General features: G+C 50.8%; 1 protein-coding gene across 8 annotated transcripts in view; it reads left to right on the top strand.

Annotated features, from left to right (window-relative positions):
* ABCC8 (ATP binding cassette subfamily C member 8) overlaps window positions 1-18,547 on the top strand; it is a gene marked incomplete at both ends in the record, with an annotated part of 75,773 nt that overhangs the window by 50,965 nt on the left and 6,261 nt on the right. For 2 of the 8 annotated variants that reach the window (XM_079708690.1, XM_079708688.1), the window contains 13 exons: window positions 2,783-2,815; window positions 4,125-4,160; window positions 5,124-5,222; window positions 6,271-6,355; window positions 7,021-7,101; window positions 8,396-8,533; window positions 10,030-10,155; window positions 11,088-11,187; window positions 11,414-11,655; window positions 11,754-11,920; window positions 13,013-13,082; window positions 13,577-13,734; window positions 15,430-15,522. In XM_079708690.1, the coding sequence (XP_079564816.1) occupies window positions 2,783-2,815; window positions 4,125-4,160; window positions 5,124-5,222; window positions 6,271-6,355; window positions 7,021-7,101; window positions 8,396-8,533; window positions 10,030-10,155; window positions 11,088-11,187; window positions 11,414-11,655; window positions 11,754-11,920; window positions 13,013-13,082; window positions 13,577-13,734; window positions 15,430-15,522 (1,428 nt within the window). Of the gene's footprint in view, window positions 1-2,779; window positions 2,834-4,124; window positions 4,161-5,123; window positions 5,223-6,270; window positions 6,356-7,020; window positions 7,102-8,395; window positions 8,534-10,029; window positions 10,160-11,070; window positions 11,188-11,413; window positions 11,656-11,747; window positions 11,921-13,012; window positions 13,083-13,576; window positions 13,735-15,429; window positions 15,523-18,547 lie in introns of all 8 variants that reach the window. The other 6 variants (XM_079708689.1, XM_079708687.1, XM_079708686.1 and 3 more) reach the window with 4 other exon arrangements.

Raw genomic sequence — 18,547 nt, 5'->3', positions numbered from 1 at the left:
CCCAGGTCCTTCCCTCCAACCAGCTATGAGCTAGGTTGGTAATACATTCTCCCAGAGTCATGGTGAGGTTCCTACCATTACCCCAATTTTATAGATAAGGAAACAGGCTCCCCTAAGGAAAGGGACTTGCCTAAGATTTCACAACCAGTGAGGAGAGAAGCCCATGGGATACAAACTTTAGAGCCCATGTTCTTTCCACTTCTCACACTGCCTGCACTCGTGCAGGCTCCTCCTTCAGCCTAGAATTCCCTCCCTCCACCTCCGCTGTCTCCATCCTTCCCGCTTCGTGGTTCCGTTCACCTGTAACTTCTATGAGCCCTTCCTCACTTTCTCAGACTTCTTCCTCCTCCAAACTACTTGTAAAAAGTACATTTTTCTCTGACTCTAAAAGAATTACATTAAATGAGAAAAGATACGCAAGTATAAAGAAGATTAAAAACCACCTAATATCCCACCACCCAGAAGTTTCCAGTCTTTTCTCTGCATATTTGCATATGTGTTTGTGTGTACTTTCCCCCAAAATTTCTATAGGACTTTCTTGCTGCTACTTTTCTTTTGGCCCTTATAACTTTCTGACTTCTGTACCTGTCTGATTCACTCTGCCAGACCATGAGCCCTTTGAGGGCAGGCTCTCTGCAGTGATTCAGGTTGCCATGCACACAGGCACCCAGCTCAGAGCTGGTTGCAGGGAAGGAGGTGGGTCAGAGAAAAGGAGAGATCATCTTCTTAACTCACTGCTTGGTCCCAAAAGTGCAGGCAGAAGAGGAACACTCATTTAAGAGCCCAGCAATCAATGAGAGGAAGTGTGCGCCACACATACCATTTTTTACTTTTCAGGTTAAGACATACACACACAATGAGGAGGCTCATTCTAGGAAGGCTGGAACTACACTGGAAAGAGGAGAAGATGAACCTGGATTCTGGAGTCACATCCCAGCTTCCCCTCTTCTTAGCTCTGTACCATTGGGCACATCAGGCAAACTCTAAGCCTCAGTGTTTCCATCTGTAAGATGGGGATACTAACATCTTTTTATAGAGTCGTTGTGAGGATGAAGTGATGAATACAAACAAATTCACACAGTGCCTGGCATGAGGATGGCCCGCATTGAGTGCTAGCCCCCCTCCCTTCCTTCCTCCCAAACGATTAAAGATGTCTGTTACCAACCTCCATTTATTACAGACCTGTCATGTGCTAAGCACTGTGGGAGCTGAAAAGGATGCTCTTCCTGCCTTAAAATCCCACTGGGGATAAAAGACTTACACAGGAGCTGATTAGAGAAGAAGGTAGTTCATTATAAGGGCTAAATGAACAGCCCAGATAATGATGCAACCTGAGTTAGAGCCGAGGGAGTTCGATGTGTGCTGGGGTCCTCAGGAGGCCACAGATGTGCTTCCCTCCAGAAAAATAACAGCCTTTGCAACTCTGGAAGCAGTCAAGGCAGAAGACTGCAGCAATGAGCTTATCTGGGCTGTGGCCACAGAGTTGGAATTTGTAAGCTTGGGTTTTTTAATGTCTCACATTACCAGCTTGTCCATAAACTACAGCAATCTGATGGTTAGGGAACATGAGGTTAGGTTGAGTTGAGGGAGTGAAATGAAACCATAAAGATCGGCAAATTGGATCATAGGGAACTGGTGATTATATATCCATCAGGGTCCATTCTGTTCTGCTCCTCAGCAGAGGACAAAAGAGAATTTCATCAGGCTTCTTTCCATCCCTGTTTTTGTCCATCCTGTTTTCCTGGCAAGAAATTTATCAGAGGTATGGCCTGGGTAATCACAGTGAAGCAATGTAGCATAGTCATTAAGAGCATGAAGCTTTGGAGTTAGACAAATCTATTTTCTTTGCTATTTACTGGCTGTGTGACTTTGGGCAAGTTACTTAGCCTCTCTAAGTCTCACTTTCCTTATCTATAATGTGCGGACCTCCTTCATATGGTTTTTTTGAGCTTTAAAATAGTTAATACTATTGCAGTGCTTATCACAGTGCTTATAAAAGTTCAATAAATGTCAGCTGGTTTTACTATTATTAAAGTAAGATCTGCATGAAGACAGAACAGATTGATTTTCCTCAAATGTGCATGTCAGAAGTACATACTTCATTGGCAGAAGGTTGCTTCTGGAAGGTTGAAAGGTGGCCTGGGGCAGGAGAAAGAGCATTGACAAAGTTGGCACCAAAATTCAGGTCACCTCACTCAGAGTTTTTCAAAAAAATTTTTACTGTAATCCACAGTATGAAACAGATTTTACATCACAGTCCACTACATTTATGCATTGATAGGTAAGAGAAAAAAAATTCACACAAAAAATACACATCTAGACCACATGCAATGCACATTGGTATTTTCTTCTTTTCTTTTCTTTTTAAGTGCAGTTGCAATTTACTTGTTTCAGACCCAATTTTCGGGTCCCAATCCACAGTTGGAAAATGCTGTATGAAATGATTATGACCTTGGGAAAGTCATTTTCCCTCCCTGAGCTTTAGTTTTCCCAACTATAAGCCAGTCTTGATGCCAAACCAGCCTCACTGCTGCTTGGAGTTGTGTCAGGAGTACTAATGAAGCCCTTGCTGTTTGGAGGGGGCCCATCCAGTTGCTGCAGGAGGGACAGAGATTGAGAAGAACAGTTTCTGCCTCCAAGGAAGCCACTTGGGGGCACTGGGATTGGGTCGGAGGGGTGGGGATTGTGGGGTTGCTTCTCCCCAAAGACACAGTGTGATGGAGAGGAAGGCAATGGAGTGAGAAGTAACTGGTATTGTTTTTTCCCATTTGTGCCCCAGCAGCCTTCCTGACAGCGAAACGGGAGAGGACCCCAGGTACAGCCTTGGAGCTCGGTTGGAAGTGGGTTCCAATAAAGGGAAGGGGCTTGGAGAATTCCCTGGCGGTCGAGCAGTTAGGACTTCGTGCTCCCAGTGCAGGGGGCATGGGTTAGATCCCTGGTCAGGGAACTAAGATCCCGCATGCTGCACAGAGCAGCCAAATATAAAAAAATAAAAAATAAATTAAAAAAAGAAAGAAAGAAAAAAAGTTGAGAAACAAAGCTATAAAAAGCGGAGGTGGGTATCCCCCAGGCAGACAGAAAATTCAGTCGTGTTGCTTTATGTTCAATGTGCTTTATGTTCTGGTCGTCTAAGACATCCAAGTGAAATAGATCGATGTGGCTCTAAGACCTTCAAAACCCTGCCTAACCACACCTCTTTCAAGACAATCGAGACACACTGGAGGTGGTGGGAAGTCAGGAGTGGGAGGTTGACTTGACCTTGGAAATCCGTTTAAGCTTCTGGCCTTTACTCTCCAACGCCACAGAGGTTTCACTTCCCCATACTTTCTCTGCCCTTTCTCCCACCTTGTCGCCAAGTGCCAGGGCATGATGACAGCCCAGAATCTCTAGTCATAGTGACCATAGTTCTTGAGCCAAAAATCAGACCTCATGGTATGTGACAAATATGAACGCATGGATGAACACAACGAGACGGAGTATTTGACACTGGAGCAGTTGGGGTCTGTCCAGGCTACGTGGGCACCACAGCTGACCATGTCCCTCTCGGCAGATCCCCCAGGCTCCTTGGTTGTCTTCTGACAGGGACCTGGGGCTGCAAATCACACCTGGAGCCCTTCTCAGCTCTCTAGGTGCCACACTGAGTTCCATCGGCTGTAGGTTACCATCCCCAGACTGCAGGCACCCATGGTGGCCTGCCCGGCCTCGCCTGGCTACGGTCAAAGCGCACGTCCTGCCCCAGATATTTGTGCAGCCATGTCAGCCCAAGACCTCGGCCAGTGCATCCGCGCCCTGATGCAGAGGCTGGGTCTGCAGGAGCCACATGTTGGGCCTCATGCTCCTCTGACGTGGGAAGCACCCCCACCCCCATGAGCCTACACCAATGGTGCCTTCCCCCCACTGTCCCTCGTAACTTAACCAGGTCCCCTGAGGCCTTCCTCACACATGCCGCATGTATTCAGGCAGTGGAGGCTTCCCCTGGATGGCGTGTGGCTTTTGTGGCTGCAGTCTTGGTCTCAGGGATTATAAAGGCACTCACGCTGGGTATGAAGGAGCTCAAAATGTCTGTGGAGAACTCGGTCTACTCAGGTGAACCCTGAAGGTACATCTTTCCTCCCCTGCTGCAGCCCAGAGCGGGAGACGGCAACCGACTCGGATATCAGGTACTGTGTCCCGAGAGCACCGCCCTCCAGGGCAGACTTCCTCAGAGGGGGTCTCAGGCCAAGGGAGCAACAGAGCTCTGGAAGGCAGCCCCCCAGGTCCAGCCCAGCTGCAGAGGAGGCCAGGGAGGGTGCTGTGCTTCATGCGGTGGTTCGGAGGCCACCGCTGCTTCCGTGCATCAAGCTGCTCCCTTGATGCACGGATAATTTTTGTCTGGTGGTCATCTTTTCCTTTTCTTTCTTTCCTTTTTTTTGTGTGTGTGTGTGTGTCTTCAGAAACCACATCACACTAAATGTGGTTTCCTTGACTCTTCATTTTTTTAATTTATTTATTTTTTTTTTTGCGGTACGCGGGCCTCTCACTGTTGTGGCCTCTCCCGTTGCGGAGCTCCGGACGCGCAGGCTCGGCGGCCATGGCTCACGGGCCCAGCCGCTCCGCGGCATGTGGGATCTTCCCGGACCGGGGCACGAACCCATGTCCCCTGCATCGGCAGGCGGACTCTCAACCACTGCGCCACCAGGGAAGCCCAACTCTTCATTTTTAAAAGTTCCATTTGGAGTGTTACCTGCTAACATCAAAGTCGAGTGGTTTGAGGGCTACTCAAGGAAGGAGGAAATCAGGGTTCAAGTATTTACTTAGTTTGGTCACAGTTTGGGGTCTTCCCAGGCTCTGGGTAGAGACTTAGGAAGGGGAACAGACTGAAGGGGTGGGATAGGGAGGGGTGGAGAGCAGGGAGGGGTTGAGGTCCCTTATCCCCCAGCCAGCTAAGACCCAGCACCCAAGCCTGCCTCAGGCCCTTGGGGAACGAGAGGCCACCAGGAGCCACACAAAGCAGGTTGCCAACTGCACCTCCTCATCTCAGTGCTGCCCCACCCCCTTGCCCCAGTTTAATCCATCAGCTTGACAACCACCTCTGACAATGACCCCCTGAGAATACCTCCCTACTCCTGCCCTGCTTTTTCCAGGAAGAGAGGCCCCGTGGCCTACGCTTCTCAGAAACCATGGCTGCTAAATGCCACCGTGGAGGAGAACATCACCTTTGAGAGTCCCTTCAACAAACAACGGTAAAAGCCTCGAGGAGGTGGGTTGGGGGGCAAGCTGGGGAGGGGAGAAATTGGTCATGCATTAGCCACTGCCCCAGCCCCCAAGCCCAGCCGGCTGCCTGCTCCTCCATCGATCTTCCTCAGCCAGCCATCCTGCTCTCCAGCCCCCTTATCTGGATTCCAGCCTGTTCCATATGGTCCATCTGGAAATGATCCAGATGTGCTGGGCATCAGGGCAGTCCAGCTCCCATGGTTGAGAGGACAGGAGGGGAGGGAGGTACAGGAACCCTGGTGCCTTCTCTTGAGGTTGGTGAAAAGGCTCGCCCAGCCCTCCATGAGTCTCCGTTCTCGTGATTCCCTACCCCCAGCCCCCCCGTGCTAATGACTGCTAACATCCATGGAGTTCTTTCCAGGTGCTCTTGCTATGCATGATTTCCTGTAATGCTCACATCAATCCCAGTAGGCAGGTACTATTATTATCCCCATTTTATAAATGAGGAAACCAAGAATCAGGAAGGTTAGGTAACTTTCCCAAGGCCACCCAACCAGTAAGTGACAGAAATGGGTTTCAAATCCAAGTCTTCTTGACACCCAAGTACATGTCACCAAGACCCTCTGATGCCTCCATGCACTCTGGCTGGCACCTGCCCAGGCTGAGAGCTGACCCGGGAAGTGTGAGGGGAGCAGGCTGGGCGAATATTTGACCAGCCGTCATCATTTACTGCCTAAGCAAACCAGCAGTGATTTTTCCTTGGCAGTGCTCCAAGCATGGGCTCTGGCTGCAGCTTTTCCCACTGCACAGGGGCCACAGGCCCTCTCTTGTCACTTATGTGGCTATTTGCTCCCATCCAATTCATCTTTCAAATATTTAACTTTCTTCATGATGGTGTCAGGTGCTGCCCTCAGCTCTTTTCAAGCTCACGGGGTGTTTGCTTACACCCATCAGGAGGCCCATTAAAGCCATTGCTCCTCCTGGGCACGTCTGCCTGGAAGGTAATGACCCTCTGCAAATGCCCAGGCCCACCTCTGGCCAGGGTGATTAGCTGTGTACCCACCCACCCCACTGCAGGTACAAGATGGTCATCGAAGCCTGCTCCCTGCAGCCAGACATCGACATCCTGCCCCATGGAGACCAGACCCAGATTGGGGAACGGGTTAGTAGCAGCTTCCAGGGGGTGGTTCTCAAAGTTGGGGCCCTCAGCCTCCCCTGCTCCCCACCCGTCACCATCACCATGCCCTGACATCCTTCTCAGGGAGAACAGGTAATGAGAAATGAGAAAGGAGGAAGGCTGAAGAGTTGCCTGCAGTGGGATCAAAATGATCTCCTTGAGCCCTGGGTTGGTGGCTGTCCTCGAAATGTATTCAGTCTAGCTTGGTGCAGAGGTCAGCTTAGCACTTTCCCAGGCTGGAGATGACTTGACATCTCCATTCATGCCCCAGGTATGTACTGAGACCCCGCACAGCACTGCGCTAGACTCAGGGTGGTTCTTCCTGTTCCCTCTCTGGGCGGGGTCCCTCCTCCATAAGCTTAAACAAATAGGATTCTTCTGTGGCTGTCCTCCTTATGTGAGATTTAAATCCGCCCTTCCTCCATCCTGGTTTTCATGGGTCAGATGGTCCCTAGCACCTTGGGAATCATTCTCCCCACTTCTGAATGAATTCAGTAAACATGTACAAGTTCCCCTTCTCTGCCAGGTGAGGAGGGGGCAAAGAGGTGCATAGAGCCTGGCCTCCCTCCCAAAGAGCTCACAAGTAGGGGCCAGGACAGTCTCTCCTGAAGGGCTGTGAGGGCATGACATTTCCTCCCCTTTGGCGGCAGGGCATCAACCTGTCCGGTGGTCAGCGCCAGCGAATCAGCGTGGCCCGAGCCCTCTACCAGCACACTAACGTCGTCTTCTTGGTGAGTGCACCAGCTGATACCCCCTTGGGGCCCTCGTGTCTGGCTGCCACTTTGGCTCATTGCCTACACAGATAGACAGACCCACACACACCATCACCCAACAACCGCCCCCTCCAGGAGCAATCCTCTCCTGCCAGAGATACTACCTACCCATCTTATTGATGGAGAAACTGAGGCAAGGTTAGTCCAATTGACCCATGTGGATTTCACACTGGGCTCTGCAGTAGCCATGAGGGGAGGCGAGTAGTAATTATAGGCCTCCTCCCTGTAGGACAGCCCCAACCTATTAACACTTATTTAGCCCGACTATAAAATGGCAAATACATGGAAGGGGAGTTACCACTTCACATCTCATGCCCAGAGCAGACATTGCTAATTGATCACAGCTTTCTTTCCCATGGAAACTTAACTTGGCCTTAGAATCCTTCTCAACACAGCACTCCAGTTAACCACTAGTAATCAAACATGAGATAAAACTTATCTATACCTGCCCTACTTCATGCCAAGTTCTGTGTGAGGTGCCTTAGTTGATACTGAAGAATTCTAAGACCCAGCCCTTGGCCTCAAAGGTTGAGAGTCTGATTAGGGAGACAGAGCTTACCCACACTCAAGAGCCACAGCCCACTTGAAAGCCAAACTGTGTGACACAGACTATGTCCAGGGAGACAACAGGGAGGGCTAGAGTAATCAGGGAGGGCTTCCTAGAGGAGGGTCTTGAAGAGTGAGTCAGTTAAACAGAAGGAAAGAGGAAGCCCATTTGGACAGACGGTTAGAAGAAGGAACCTCAGGTCTCTGACCCCAGCTTTATTCTCCACCCTCCACTATTACTATGAGTAAGAGTTCACCAGACAGACAAGAAGCAGATCAGCACTCCAGGCAGAGGGAACAGCTTGGACAAAGGCCTGGAATGGCAAATTCCCTGGAAACCTGGAGCGTAGGGAGCTTGCACCAGACAGATGAGAAGTGAGACTGGAAAGGAAGACTGAGCAGGCGGTAAATAAAGGGCCTGGATTAGTGTGCTAAGGAATTCAGACTTAATAAACTATAGGGAGTCAGTGGAGGTTCAGGAGTCAGGAAATGCTTGTGATTAGATCTGTTTGAGAGGCATAACTCATAGCCCCATTTCAAGATGAGGCAACTGAGGCCCAGAAAGGTTGGTTGCACTGTCCAGGACCACGCGGTGGGCTGGGTTAGTGTCAGTCCCTAAAACAGAGCTGGTGTAGCTCTGGTGGTTTTTACACTCACTGTTATCCCCTCTTCCCACATGTGTACCTACCTTCTCCCTTCTGCCTAGGATGACCCCTTCTCAGCTCTGGATGTCCATCTGAGTGACCACCTGATGCAGGCTGGGATCCTTGAGCTGCTCCGAGATGATAAGCGGACCGTGGTCCTAGTGACGCACAAGCTACAGTACCTGCCGCATGCAGACTGGGTGAGGGGCCACAAGGGGGTCAAGCTGTGGAGGGCTGAGGCGGGAGAGGCAGTCGGACATCCTCAAAGGAGTCAATCAGATGTCTCAGTAGCAACTGTTGAGGGCCACAAAGCAGAAGAGATCAGCAATGGATGGCTTCACACAGGCTGGGCCAATCAGGGAGACCCTGCATAGCCCAAGGGTTTGGTATCACCTAGAGCTGCAGACATCCATATCCTGACACGGGCCCCATGTGGGTACACACAAGGCTGGCACAAAGAAGTCTCAAAAAGAAGCAGACACTCAGTTCTTACCTCTGTTTCCTGCCCAGTTTGATGACTCACCCCCCTAGCCTTGGGGAGTGCCCATTTGGAGGGGAGAGCCATCTTCCTGCCCACGAGTGCATCAGATTCAAGTTAGGATCAAATGGAAAATATGGAAACAAACAATGGCAGTAGTAATAGAAACTTCAATATTACCAGTAGAATGCAATTTTGTGAAATCCCACATCAGTTAAATTCCCATATTCCTCAACATGAAGACAATAGTTACTTTTCAAATAACTGGAAAGCATTTAATTTTTAAGATGGAAATCATGTGACTTGTGAAATCTGGGTCTTGCCTGAATCCTACATAAATTTGTCCGGGGAAATTGAGGTCCTTCCTAAGCTTCAGGTCTGTGTTAATCAGCCCTGCTAATTCCCCCCAAATAAGTCTTCCTTCTACATGTGTTAAGATCTTCCCTCTACTATGAAAAAAAAAAAAAGATCCAGATTTTTCAAAAAAGATATTAAAGCAGAAAAAAGAAAAAAATTTAGATTTTTAAAAAAAGCTATTAAAGCAGGTACAGGTTTGTGTCTGAGTTTTTGTGGTGATTCTGGTGAGACAATTCAGGACAATCTTTAGTCCAAAGAAGGCAGACATGGAGGTGCCTGGTTCCTCAAGGTGTCAGTGAACAGGACTCCTGGGCATCCGTCCCTGAACCCCAGCATGGGGTGGGTGGGGGTGAGAGGAGCAGGACGGGTTTCTGAATTACTGACGGGTCTACATGAGTATAAAACATTGAATGTTTCAAATAAAATAAGTTTTATTGATTTCAAAGAGGCCACACACACTTAGACCAACAGGTGCTTTGCCAAACACTGGTGGAACATATCAGATCTGCCATGAGGAGGAGCTAAGGGTAACGTGCTATTAGGCCTTTCAGTGTATGGAAACAGCTCTCACTGCTGGAGTCCTTGGGGATAACCAGACAGCTTGACCAGGATGCACTAATTTGCTCTGTAAACCCTCCTATCAACCACGGGACAACCATTGAGAATACCCCCCCAGAGGTACCAGACTCTAAATCCTGGAGTGTGTTGCTGAGGGCAGTGGGCAAGTTGGAGGCCGTTTGTGGTGGGGAAAAGATATGTGCTCTGTGTACATCCATCTTAGACCTCTCGGTCAGGCAGGGGCATGACCTCCACTCTTCCTCCCCAGCCAGCCCCCCGCCAGGTTTGTTTCTGCCTTTCCAGATCATCGCTATGAAGGACGGCACCATCCAGAGGGAGGGCACGCTCAAGGACTTCCAGAGGTCTGAGTGCCAGCTCTTTGAGCACTGGAAGACCCTCATGAACCGGCAGGACCAAGAGCTGGAGAAGGTGGGTGTATTTTGGGGGCCAGTCAGCCACCCCCTGAGGGGAAGGTTTTGCTAGAACCTGAACTCATAAAGGTCTTCCTGCCCTCATTGGCCCCAGGAAGCCCCACCTCCCCCACACACACACACAAAGGACAGATGTGGGAGCTGGGCATGAACTTGCTCCTACTAGAGAGCCAGTACCTGTGCCAGCTACCCAAGGCAGAGTCGGGAGGATGACTTCCCCTTTTCCTGAGATAGTCAGTACCATTTAGTTACAAAGCTTCAGATAACCAATGCAAACTGGCTAAGCAAAGAAAAAAAGGGTGGGTAGTTAAGGATTTATTGGCTCAAGAAACTGGAAAGTCAATGCCATAGCTTCAGGTGGAGCTAGATCCAGGTAGTCAAGCAATATCATCAGGAATCTATTTCTCCCCATCCCTTGGTTCTACTCACCTCACATTGGCTTCATTCTCGTATAACAATGAGGGCCACTGGCAATCTCAGGTTTCCATTCTCCCAGGTCAACAACTCTGCCAGAAGGAAAGTGCCTCTTTCATGATAGTTTAGCAAAAGTCCCAGGGCTGACTCTTATTGGTCCAATTTGGTCATGTGCGCACCCCAAACAAATCACTGTGGTCAGGGATGTGGAATGTGAAGATTGACCAGTCCTGGGTCATGTGCACACCCCAGGAGCAAGGGAGAATGATCAGCCCCCTGAATCACAGAGACTAAGAATAAGGGAGAGGTGGTCTCCCACAGGGATATTGGGGTGCTAGTAGCTGATGAAGGGGAAGGAATAAATTCTGGCAGGCAAACGTGTCCATCTGGACTGTCCCCCAGGCAGGGGCAACCTGGAAACTGACACTGGACATCACCGGGGGTGGTTGCCCCCCTACCCTCCCTTTTCCCCTCTGCACACCCCAAGGACATCGGCCAGACCCATCTGTCTTTCAGGAGACCATTGTGGAGCGAAAAGCCACAGAGCCACCCCAGGGCCTGCCCCGGGCCATGTCCTCAAGAGATGGCCTCCTGCAGGATGAGGAAGAGGAGGAAGGTACAGACAGTGGGACTGGAGTGAAATCATGGCCTGAGGTCTGATCAACCATGAGGAGACTAAGGTTTGGGGTTCTGGGAGTGGGGAGATAGCGTGCCTCTGATGAAATCCCATCCCGTCTGTGTGCCTCAGTCTTTCCATCTGTAAGTGGGGCTGACACACCCCCTGGTTCCCCTCAGAGGGGTGTGCAATGTGAAGCCACAGGGTGGGTTCTTGCGGCCTGCAGAAGAGGTGGCCGAGAGTGAGGAGGAGGACAACCTGTCGTCGGTGCTGCACCAGCGCGCCAAGATCCCGTGGCGGGCCTGCACCAAGTACCTGTCCTCGGCCGGCATCCTGCTCCTCTCACTGCTCATCTTCTCCCAGCTGCTCAAGCACATGGTCTTGGTGGCCATTGACTACTGGCTGGCCAAGTGGACGGACAGCGCCCTGATCCTGAACCCCATGGCGAGGAACTGCTCCCTCAGCCAGGTGTGGCCAGCAGCCCCAGTGCCGGGGCTGGGGTTGGGGGAGGGCTGAGCATGGACCGCCCCCCTGCAGGACCCTGCCTCATTCTCTGCCAGGCCCAGGACTGCTCCCTCGACCAGACCGTCTACGCCATGGTGTTCACGGTGCTCTGCAGCCTGGGCATCGTGCTGTGCCTTGTCACGTCCATCACAGTGGAGTGGACAGGGCTGAAGGTGGCCAAGAGGTTGCACTGCAGCCTGCTAAACCAGATCATCCTGGCTCCCATGAGGTAGGCCTCTCCCCTGGCTGTGCTGGGCTATGGGCAAGTCATTGTTCTCTGGGCCTCAGGTCTCCCATCAATAAAATGGGGATATACGATCTCTGTCACAGGCTTCTGGGGTGACTCAAGGAGATGATGTGAGAAAAGTGCCCTCCTCGGTGCAGAAAGCAGAGGGAAACTGGCATTTACTCAGCCAGACATGGTGCTAGGAATCTTACATGGTTAGCTCATCTAATTGTCACCAGAGCCCTTCACAGCGAGTGTCTGCAGGCTCTGCATAAATGTTAGTTTCGCCTCCCTAGGCAGGTACCACCCACGGTTCAGCTCTCACCTCCCCTGCCTCTCTCTCCGCCTGCAGCCATTCTGCAGGTTCTGACCCCAGGGACACACTGGGAAGCTGTTCTCATCCTCCGTAATGGGATGGATAAAACCCTCAAAGGCTGCTTGGTGTGAAAGAGGTTTAAAGCTGTCACAGCCCAACTGGCTGGCTAACTCGGTTTACAAATACAGTAGGCCCCTCCTCAATGCCAGACCTCACCATCTGCACTTTTTACTTTTCAGCCTTGTGAGCACTCTGTGGCCCACAGACACGGCCTCCAGGTTTACTTACCCTCTATTTGTCCAGATCTGTGGTTCTGAAATCCTCTTTTTGGGGTTGTGCCGGTTCTGGGTTACAGCCGGAGTGCTGACAGCCGGAGTGACCTTGCAGGATCAGCCGGCCAACAAGCTGCCCCGGGGCCCTGTCCCCTCCCCACCCTGGGAGAGTTGTCCCTCTGGAGAGAACTCTGTGTCCCCAGGAGGACACAGAGGGAGTCCTGAGTGTGTCGGGCAGAGCGATAAGCTGAGAACGGTGGCAGAGGTCACACGTGGGCTGTAGGGTCAGAGAGGCTGGGGAGGGGCCAGCACTCCCTTGGGTGGCCACGCGAATTCTCAGCGACACAGGCCAGATGTCTACAGACCTGCAAAGGCGAATGCCCCTGGAAAAGCAGACCTGGGGATGACCCCACAGACATTGAAACGAAAGAAATAATTGTCCTCCTTCAGTAAACAGGAAGGAAATCAGTAAACACATGAGTAACTGCTCCTCTGGTTACCTCTTAGGTTTTTCGAGACCACACCCCTTGGAACCATCCTGAACAGGTTCTCATCGGATTGTAACACCATCGACCAGGTACACAGGACCGCGACGCATTTCCGCAGTTCAGAGAGGCCAGGGCCCCAGGAGCTTTTCCTGTCTGGTGCTGGCTTCCCCAGATCAGAGCCTTGGGGTAGGAACCCAGTGGCCACCATCTGATTATAATGCTGCCTCAGGACCTGGGGCCTCCCCTGGGAGACCCTCATAATAAGGCTGAAGGAAACCACATCCCTTTGGCTTCCATCCAAGCCCACTCTGGCTCACAATAAGGTTGCAAGCATACTCTAAACCAAGGTGACTGATTTTGTGGAGGATATTCATTTTGATTTAGCCTGTGTTCTTTATTTGCCATCATACTAGATGGTGAAAAACAAAGTTCTAATTCCTGTTCTCAGGGAGCCTACAGCGTAGCTGCAGGGGAAAGACATGCACCGTAATAAAGGAAGAGAGCAAAATATGGCGCCAGGTAACACACTGAAGGTGATCAAATACCAGAACTCACCTCCCTTTCTCACCCTCCCCTCCTGCAGCACATCCCGTCCACGCTGGAGTGCCTGAGCCGCTCCACCCTGCTCTGTGTCTCAGCTCTGGCCGTCATCTCCTATGTCACACCTGTGTTCCTCGTGGCCCTCCTGCCCCTGGCTGTCGTGTGCTACTTCATCCAGAAGTACTTCCGGGTGGCATCCAGGTGATGGCAGCACTTGCCCGGGGGTGAGGGATGGGAAGTTCTTTGCAATAGGCACTTCAGCACTGTTATTAGAATCACCATCGTAGAAGTAGCAGAGTCGTGTCCCCCAAAACAATGGAAAATTGAAATATTCATATTCCACTATCCTAATATAACCATCTGTCAGCACGCACACACTGCAGTTACTATTTGAACTATTTCCTTGGGTGATATGCTCAAGAATGGGATTGCCAGGTCAGGGTGTAGGCACGTGATCATGCCCTTCATTTATTTTGCCAAAGTGCTTCCCGGGAGGATTGTATGATTCCAGTGTCCAGGCTGATGACATAAAATAAGAGGGCACGTGATATGAGGGGTCTTATGGCAACCAGACCTCCCAACCCACGTGGATCCAGAGCGTGGCTGGAAGCCTTGACTTGAGGGAGCCTCTCACAGCCTTTCGCGTTGATCACATTCGCCTTCATGAGCCTTGGAGCCACGCATGACTCTTTCCTACTCAAAATTTTCTAAGAATGTTCTCTTGAAGTTCTTTCTGGGAGTGATTCTGTTAAGCTCATAGATTCAAAGATTTGTAGGGACAATTTTTAAGAATCTTTAGGCCAGTGTGTCTCAAACTGCCAATCACAACCTATCAGTGGGTCATGAAATCAGTATCATAGATCACAACCCGTAATTTTTTTAATGAAATAGAATAGGAAATATCAGACTGTATTCACATAGTAACAGTAAGCTTTGCTTGATGAAACCTTTGTTTTGGTCCTGTATGGGTGTGTGTGTGTACTGATTCGTGATATAAAATGTGTTTCTTACTAGGAGTTGTGGCCAGAAAGATTAAGTACCTCTCTCAAGTGCACAGAGTTTGTTAGAAATGAGTCAAAATACTGATTGGCTATGATAATAATAATTAAATTTAGATACATTTTGGCCACAATTACCTTGCCCATAAGGATCATGATTTGTATAAACGGCTTTTTGCCTGGATGATCCAGAATCCCCTGGTACCCACATGGAACATAGTGCACTGATATTCACAAAATCACAGTGGCTTTTTAAACACCGTACAAGCTGATCTACAAGGTTCATTTCTTCTGCCAGAGAAACCACCCTGTTCCCCTGGCACCCCCTCTGGCCCTGGGGACAGTTTGTCCAGGAAAGCTGCTTCCTGCATTCCCAAGCTGACCTCCTTGGCACTAATACACTTGTCAAGGTGCAGCTGTGGGGAGCAGGAACAGTTCTGTTGCCATGGAAACCACTGGCCTTCCCCTCTCCAGGAGCTCTTTAAATCCAAAGCCTGTGGTGGTTATCGGGGAGGGGACTGAAAGCGTGGAGTTTGGTCTTTCTGTTCCTTTGACTAGCTGTTCAAGTTGTTCGCCTGTGAAAGGGAACGAACACTGCTGCAGAGTGAGGCGGTGCGGCAAAGCAAATAGATAGACGCAGACGTGAGGTGTCTGATGCCCAGGATAACAGTAACCGTACAGCATGCTCTGCTTAAGTATCTACAGAAACGAGCTCATCCAGTCCTCATGACTGCTTGATGGGGGGGTGCCCTTGTCTCGCCTCTTTACAGGCGAGAAACTGAGGCCTAGGGAGGTGAAGCTCTTTGCCCGCACTGTAGGCAGAGGTGGAGCTAGGAGTCAGGCCCAGGCAGAGCCCTGAGCTGCCCTCTTAACCATTCAGCTCTGCTCCCCTGCACAGGGACCTGCAGCAGCTGGACGACACCACCCAGCTCCCACTGCTCTCACACTTTGCCGAAACCGTGGAAGGTCTCACCACCATCCGGGCCTTCAGGTACCAGATTCACCCTGGGTGGGTAGGGGGGTGGAGATGGAGCCAGGGTCCCAGGTCATGAGATTCAATTCTCAGGGCTCTACTTAGGAAAGCCCAGGACACATGTCTCCCAACCCCTCATCAGGCCCCAAGGCCAGTACACCCAAGGTGTCAGGTCTAGTGGGCTCTAGCGGCATGATCCAGAGAGGAGAATCTCAGGCCTAGAGCCAAGCCCATGGCCTCTGTGAACTAAGGCAAAACATGAAAAGAGAAAAAGCTGGGACAATTCCTCACAAATCAATGCTGGAAAGGCCCTTACATGGTGTGGGCCAGCCCTGAGGGCATCTTTCATTGAGACGCTCCTGTGAGCCAAACACTATGCTGAGTACTTTACGTGCCAGTCTCATTCATTCTGCACTGCAATCTGAAATGGAAAGCTTGATTATTCCCACTTCTCAGATAAGGAAATTGAGGCTCTCTGTAAGGTCCCACAAAGTACAGATTTGAACCTGCTTGTTTATTCAACAAACATTTACTGAGTGTTCACCAAGCCCCACACCAGGCACTAAAAAGACAAAAATGAGTCAGATGAGCCCCTGCCCTGGAGGCATTTACAGTCCAGGCTTTGAGCAGGCCAGGACAAACCCATGTGACAAGTACTCTGAAAGAAAGGGGGACACAGGCTCTGGGAACATAGAAGGGAGGCAGTCATGGAAGGCTTCACTGAGGAGGTGTCATTAGTGCTAGGACTCAAAGAGGAGATAAGACTTCACCAGGCTGGAGAAACTCTCCCAAAACTTCAGTTTCAGTTCCTCCAAAACTCCCACCATCCTCTTGCCACTCTGAGTTGTGATGTTGGGCTTGACAGAAGCGTCTGAGGCTGCCTTGGGAGTGGAGGGGGCTGTTGCTCCCCCCCTCAGTCTCTGTCTGAATTATTAGGGCATCTCTCCTCCAGATAGACAGGCCAGAGACCCCTGACCCAGATACTGGGGCTCTGGTCTCTAAGCTTCACTCAGAGAATGATTCTAGGTTATTTTTAGGATGGCACAGCTGTGCGGGTCATGACAGTAACCATGTGACACCAGCCTTGTGTCCAGTAACCCTAGGGCTCAAGGGCCAGCCGACAGGGTCTGAGGAGGCCTGCCTGCATCTCCTCCCTCCAACCCCCAAAGTCTAGCTGCTGCCCTGGGAGAGGTGCCCCGGCTCCTGGCGCAGCACCGCAGCCCCAGTTCACTCTCTGGGGCATCTGGGGCCGATGGGAGGTCCTCTTTGGGGTCTTGTCTGAGTGAAGCAAAGCAAAGCAGAGCTCTGCCGTGGCCCTGGCTCTGCTCCCTGGACATCCCCTGCCACTGTGCAAGCCTGTGCTGTCTTCCCCACAGAAGCTCCCTGGAGCCTGGCATGACTCCAGGGTTCCCTTCCAGCCTCCTCCTCTTCTCAAGCCTGAACTCCCCAGTTCCTTCACCTTCCAGACCCCTCAGCACTCCTGGGCCAACCTCTACTCTAAGTTTCGGTGATGCTCCTCTTAGAATTGATCTCCTGGAGGCCTTTGGCAGGGCCTGGGGAAGAGAGAGTGCGACTTTCCTAGAGTGGGCCAGACCCTTCAGTAGGATATGAGTGTATGCCCACATCCTGCAACCAGCCTCAGACCAAGCCAGCGGTTAGCCAGAGAAACTGCTGCCTGGGAGGCCTCCCACACCCTGCATTGACATGATCAATGAGTTTTAAATTTGAGTGAAGGACTTTTAAAATCATCCCTGAATGTGTTAAATTCATTGGCTTTTTGCCCAGAGGCCTGTCCTGCTGAGAGCAACCTAGCATTTATTGGTTGTACATTTCCCATGTGCCAGATATGTGTGTGGGTTATTGCATTTAATCCTCATAAGAGCCTCATGACATAGGTAGGAGAAGCCACGCTGTACAGCTGAGGCTGAGTAACCAGCCCAAGGTCACACAGTCAGTGAGAGCTGGTGCTGGGCTTGGAACCCAGGCCTGGCTGACCTTCCGGGTTTTTTTGGAGGCCCTACTTTTTCCCAAGAAGAGTTTCAAGAGTGCCCTACACTGAATGGTTGTTTCAGTCCATGTAGGAACTATTACTATCCCCAATTTACTGGTGAGGAAACTGAGCCTTGGTCCTGAGACACAGCCTGTAAGTTATAATGCTCAGACTCCAACCTGGGTCCACATGGCCCCAAAAGTGGGGCTCTTTCCACATTCCTTACTCCGTCATACACCTACCACAGAAGGTCCCATCTCACACACACTCTCATGCACACCCACCCCTCAGGCCAGTCACACACCCCTCCGACTCCCCAGTCACTCACACATGCACTCACACATACATACACATCTTCAACACCCACTTACTCACACAAACCCTCAGACCAATGGTTTCACATTCCCCTCAGACACATCACCCCCCCACACACACATCCACCCTGCGGCTGGCCGATCACACCCTCTCACAACTCAGAGACTTGCTTTGCTCTCCTCAGATACATGATTCAGGCCCTCCACTGAAGGAGCTGCAGAACAAACAGCTTCTGGGAGTGAAAAGCAAATGCCCACGAGATCCATCTTGAGTTCTTCTGAGTCCCCTCCATTGTTTCCCTGAGACCACGCTGAGACACCTTTCATTCATTCTTTCATTCACCATCAAACAAGTACACCTGCCCCCTCCTCTAGGCCTGCCGCAAAGTCTGAAGGGGTGGCCAAGGAGAGCGACACGAGGAGCCCAGGCTTGTCAGAGAGAAGAGGCAGATCCATACAAAGAAACACGAGGGAGAACGTGATGAGGGCAGGAGAGAAGCCTCCAGAGTTCCTTGTACAGAGAGGTCCCATCTACCTTAGAGGGTCAGGGAAGGTTCATTCATTCGACAAATATTTATTGATAGTGCCAGGTGCTGGGGATACATTAGTGACCAAAACAAACATGGTCTCCATCCTCATGGAGTTTACAGTCTAGTGAGGGAGGTGGACAATAAACAGCTAGAGAAATTAACATATGAGCAGAGGTTATGAAACAAACAGGCTGCAGAGATGGAGAAAA

The sequence above is a fragment of the Hyperoodon ampullatus genome, assembly GCF_949752795.1.
Source record: "Hyperoodon ampullatus genome assembly, chromosome: 7".
NCBI lineage: Eukaryota > Metazoa > Chordata > Mammalia > Artiodactyla > Ziphiidae > Hyperoodon > Hyperoodon ampullatus.
This window is presented reverse-complemented; position numbering and strand designations above follow the sequence as displayed.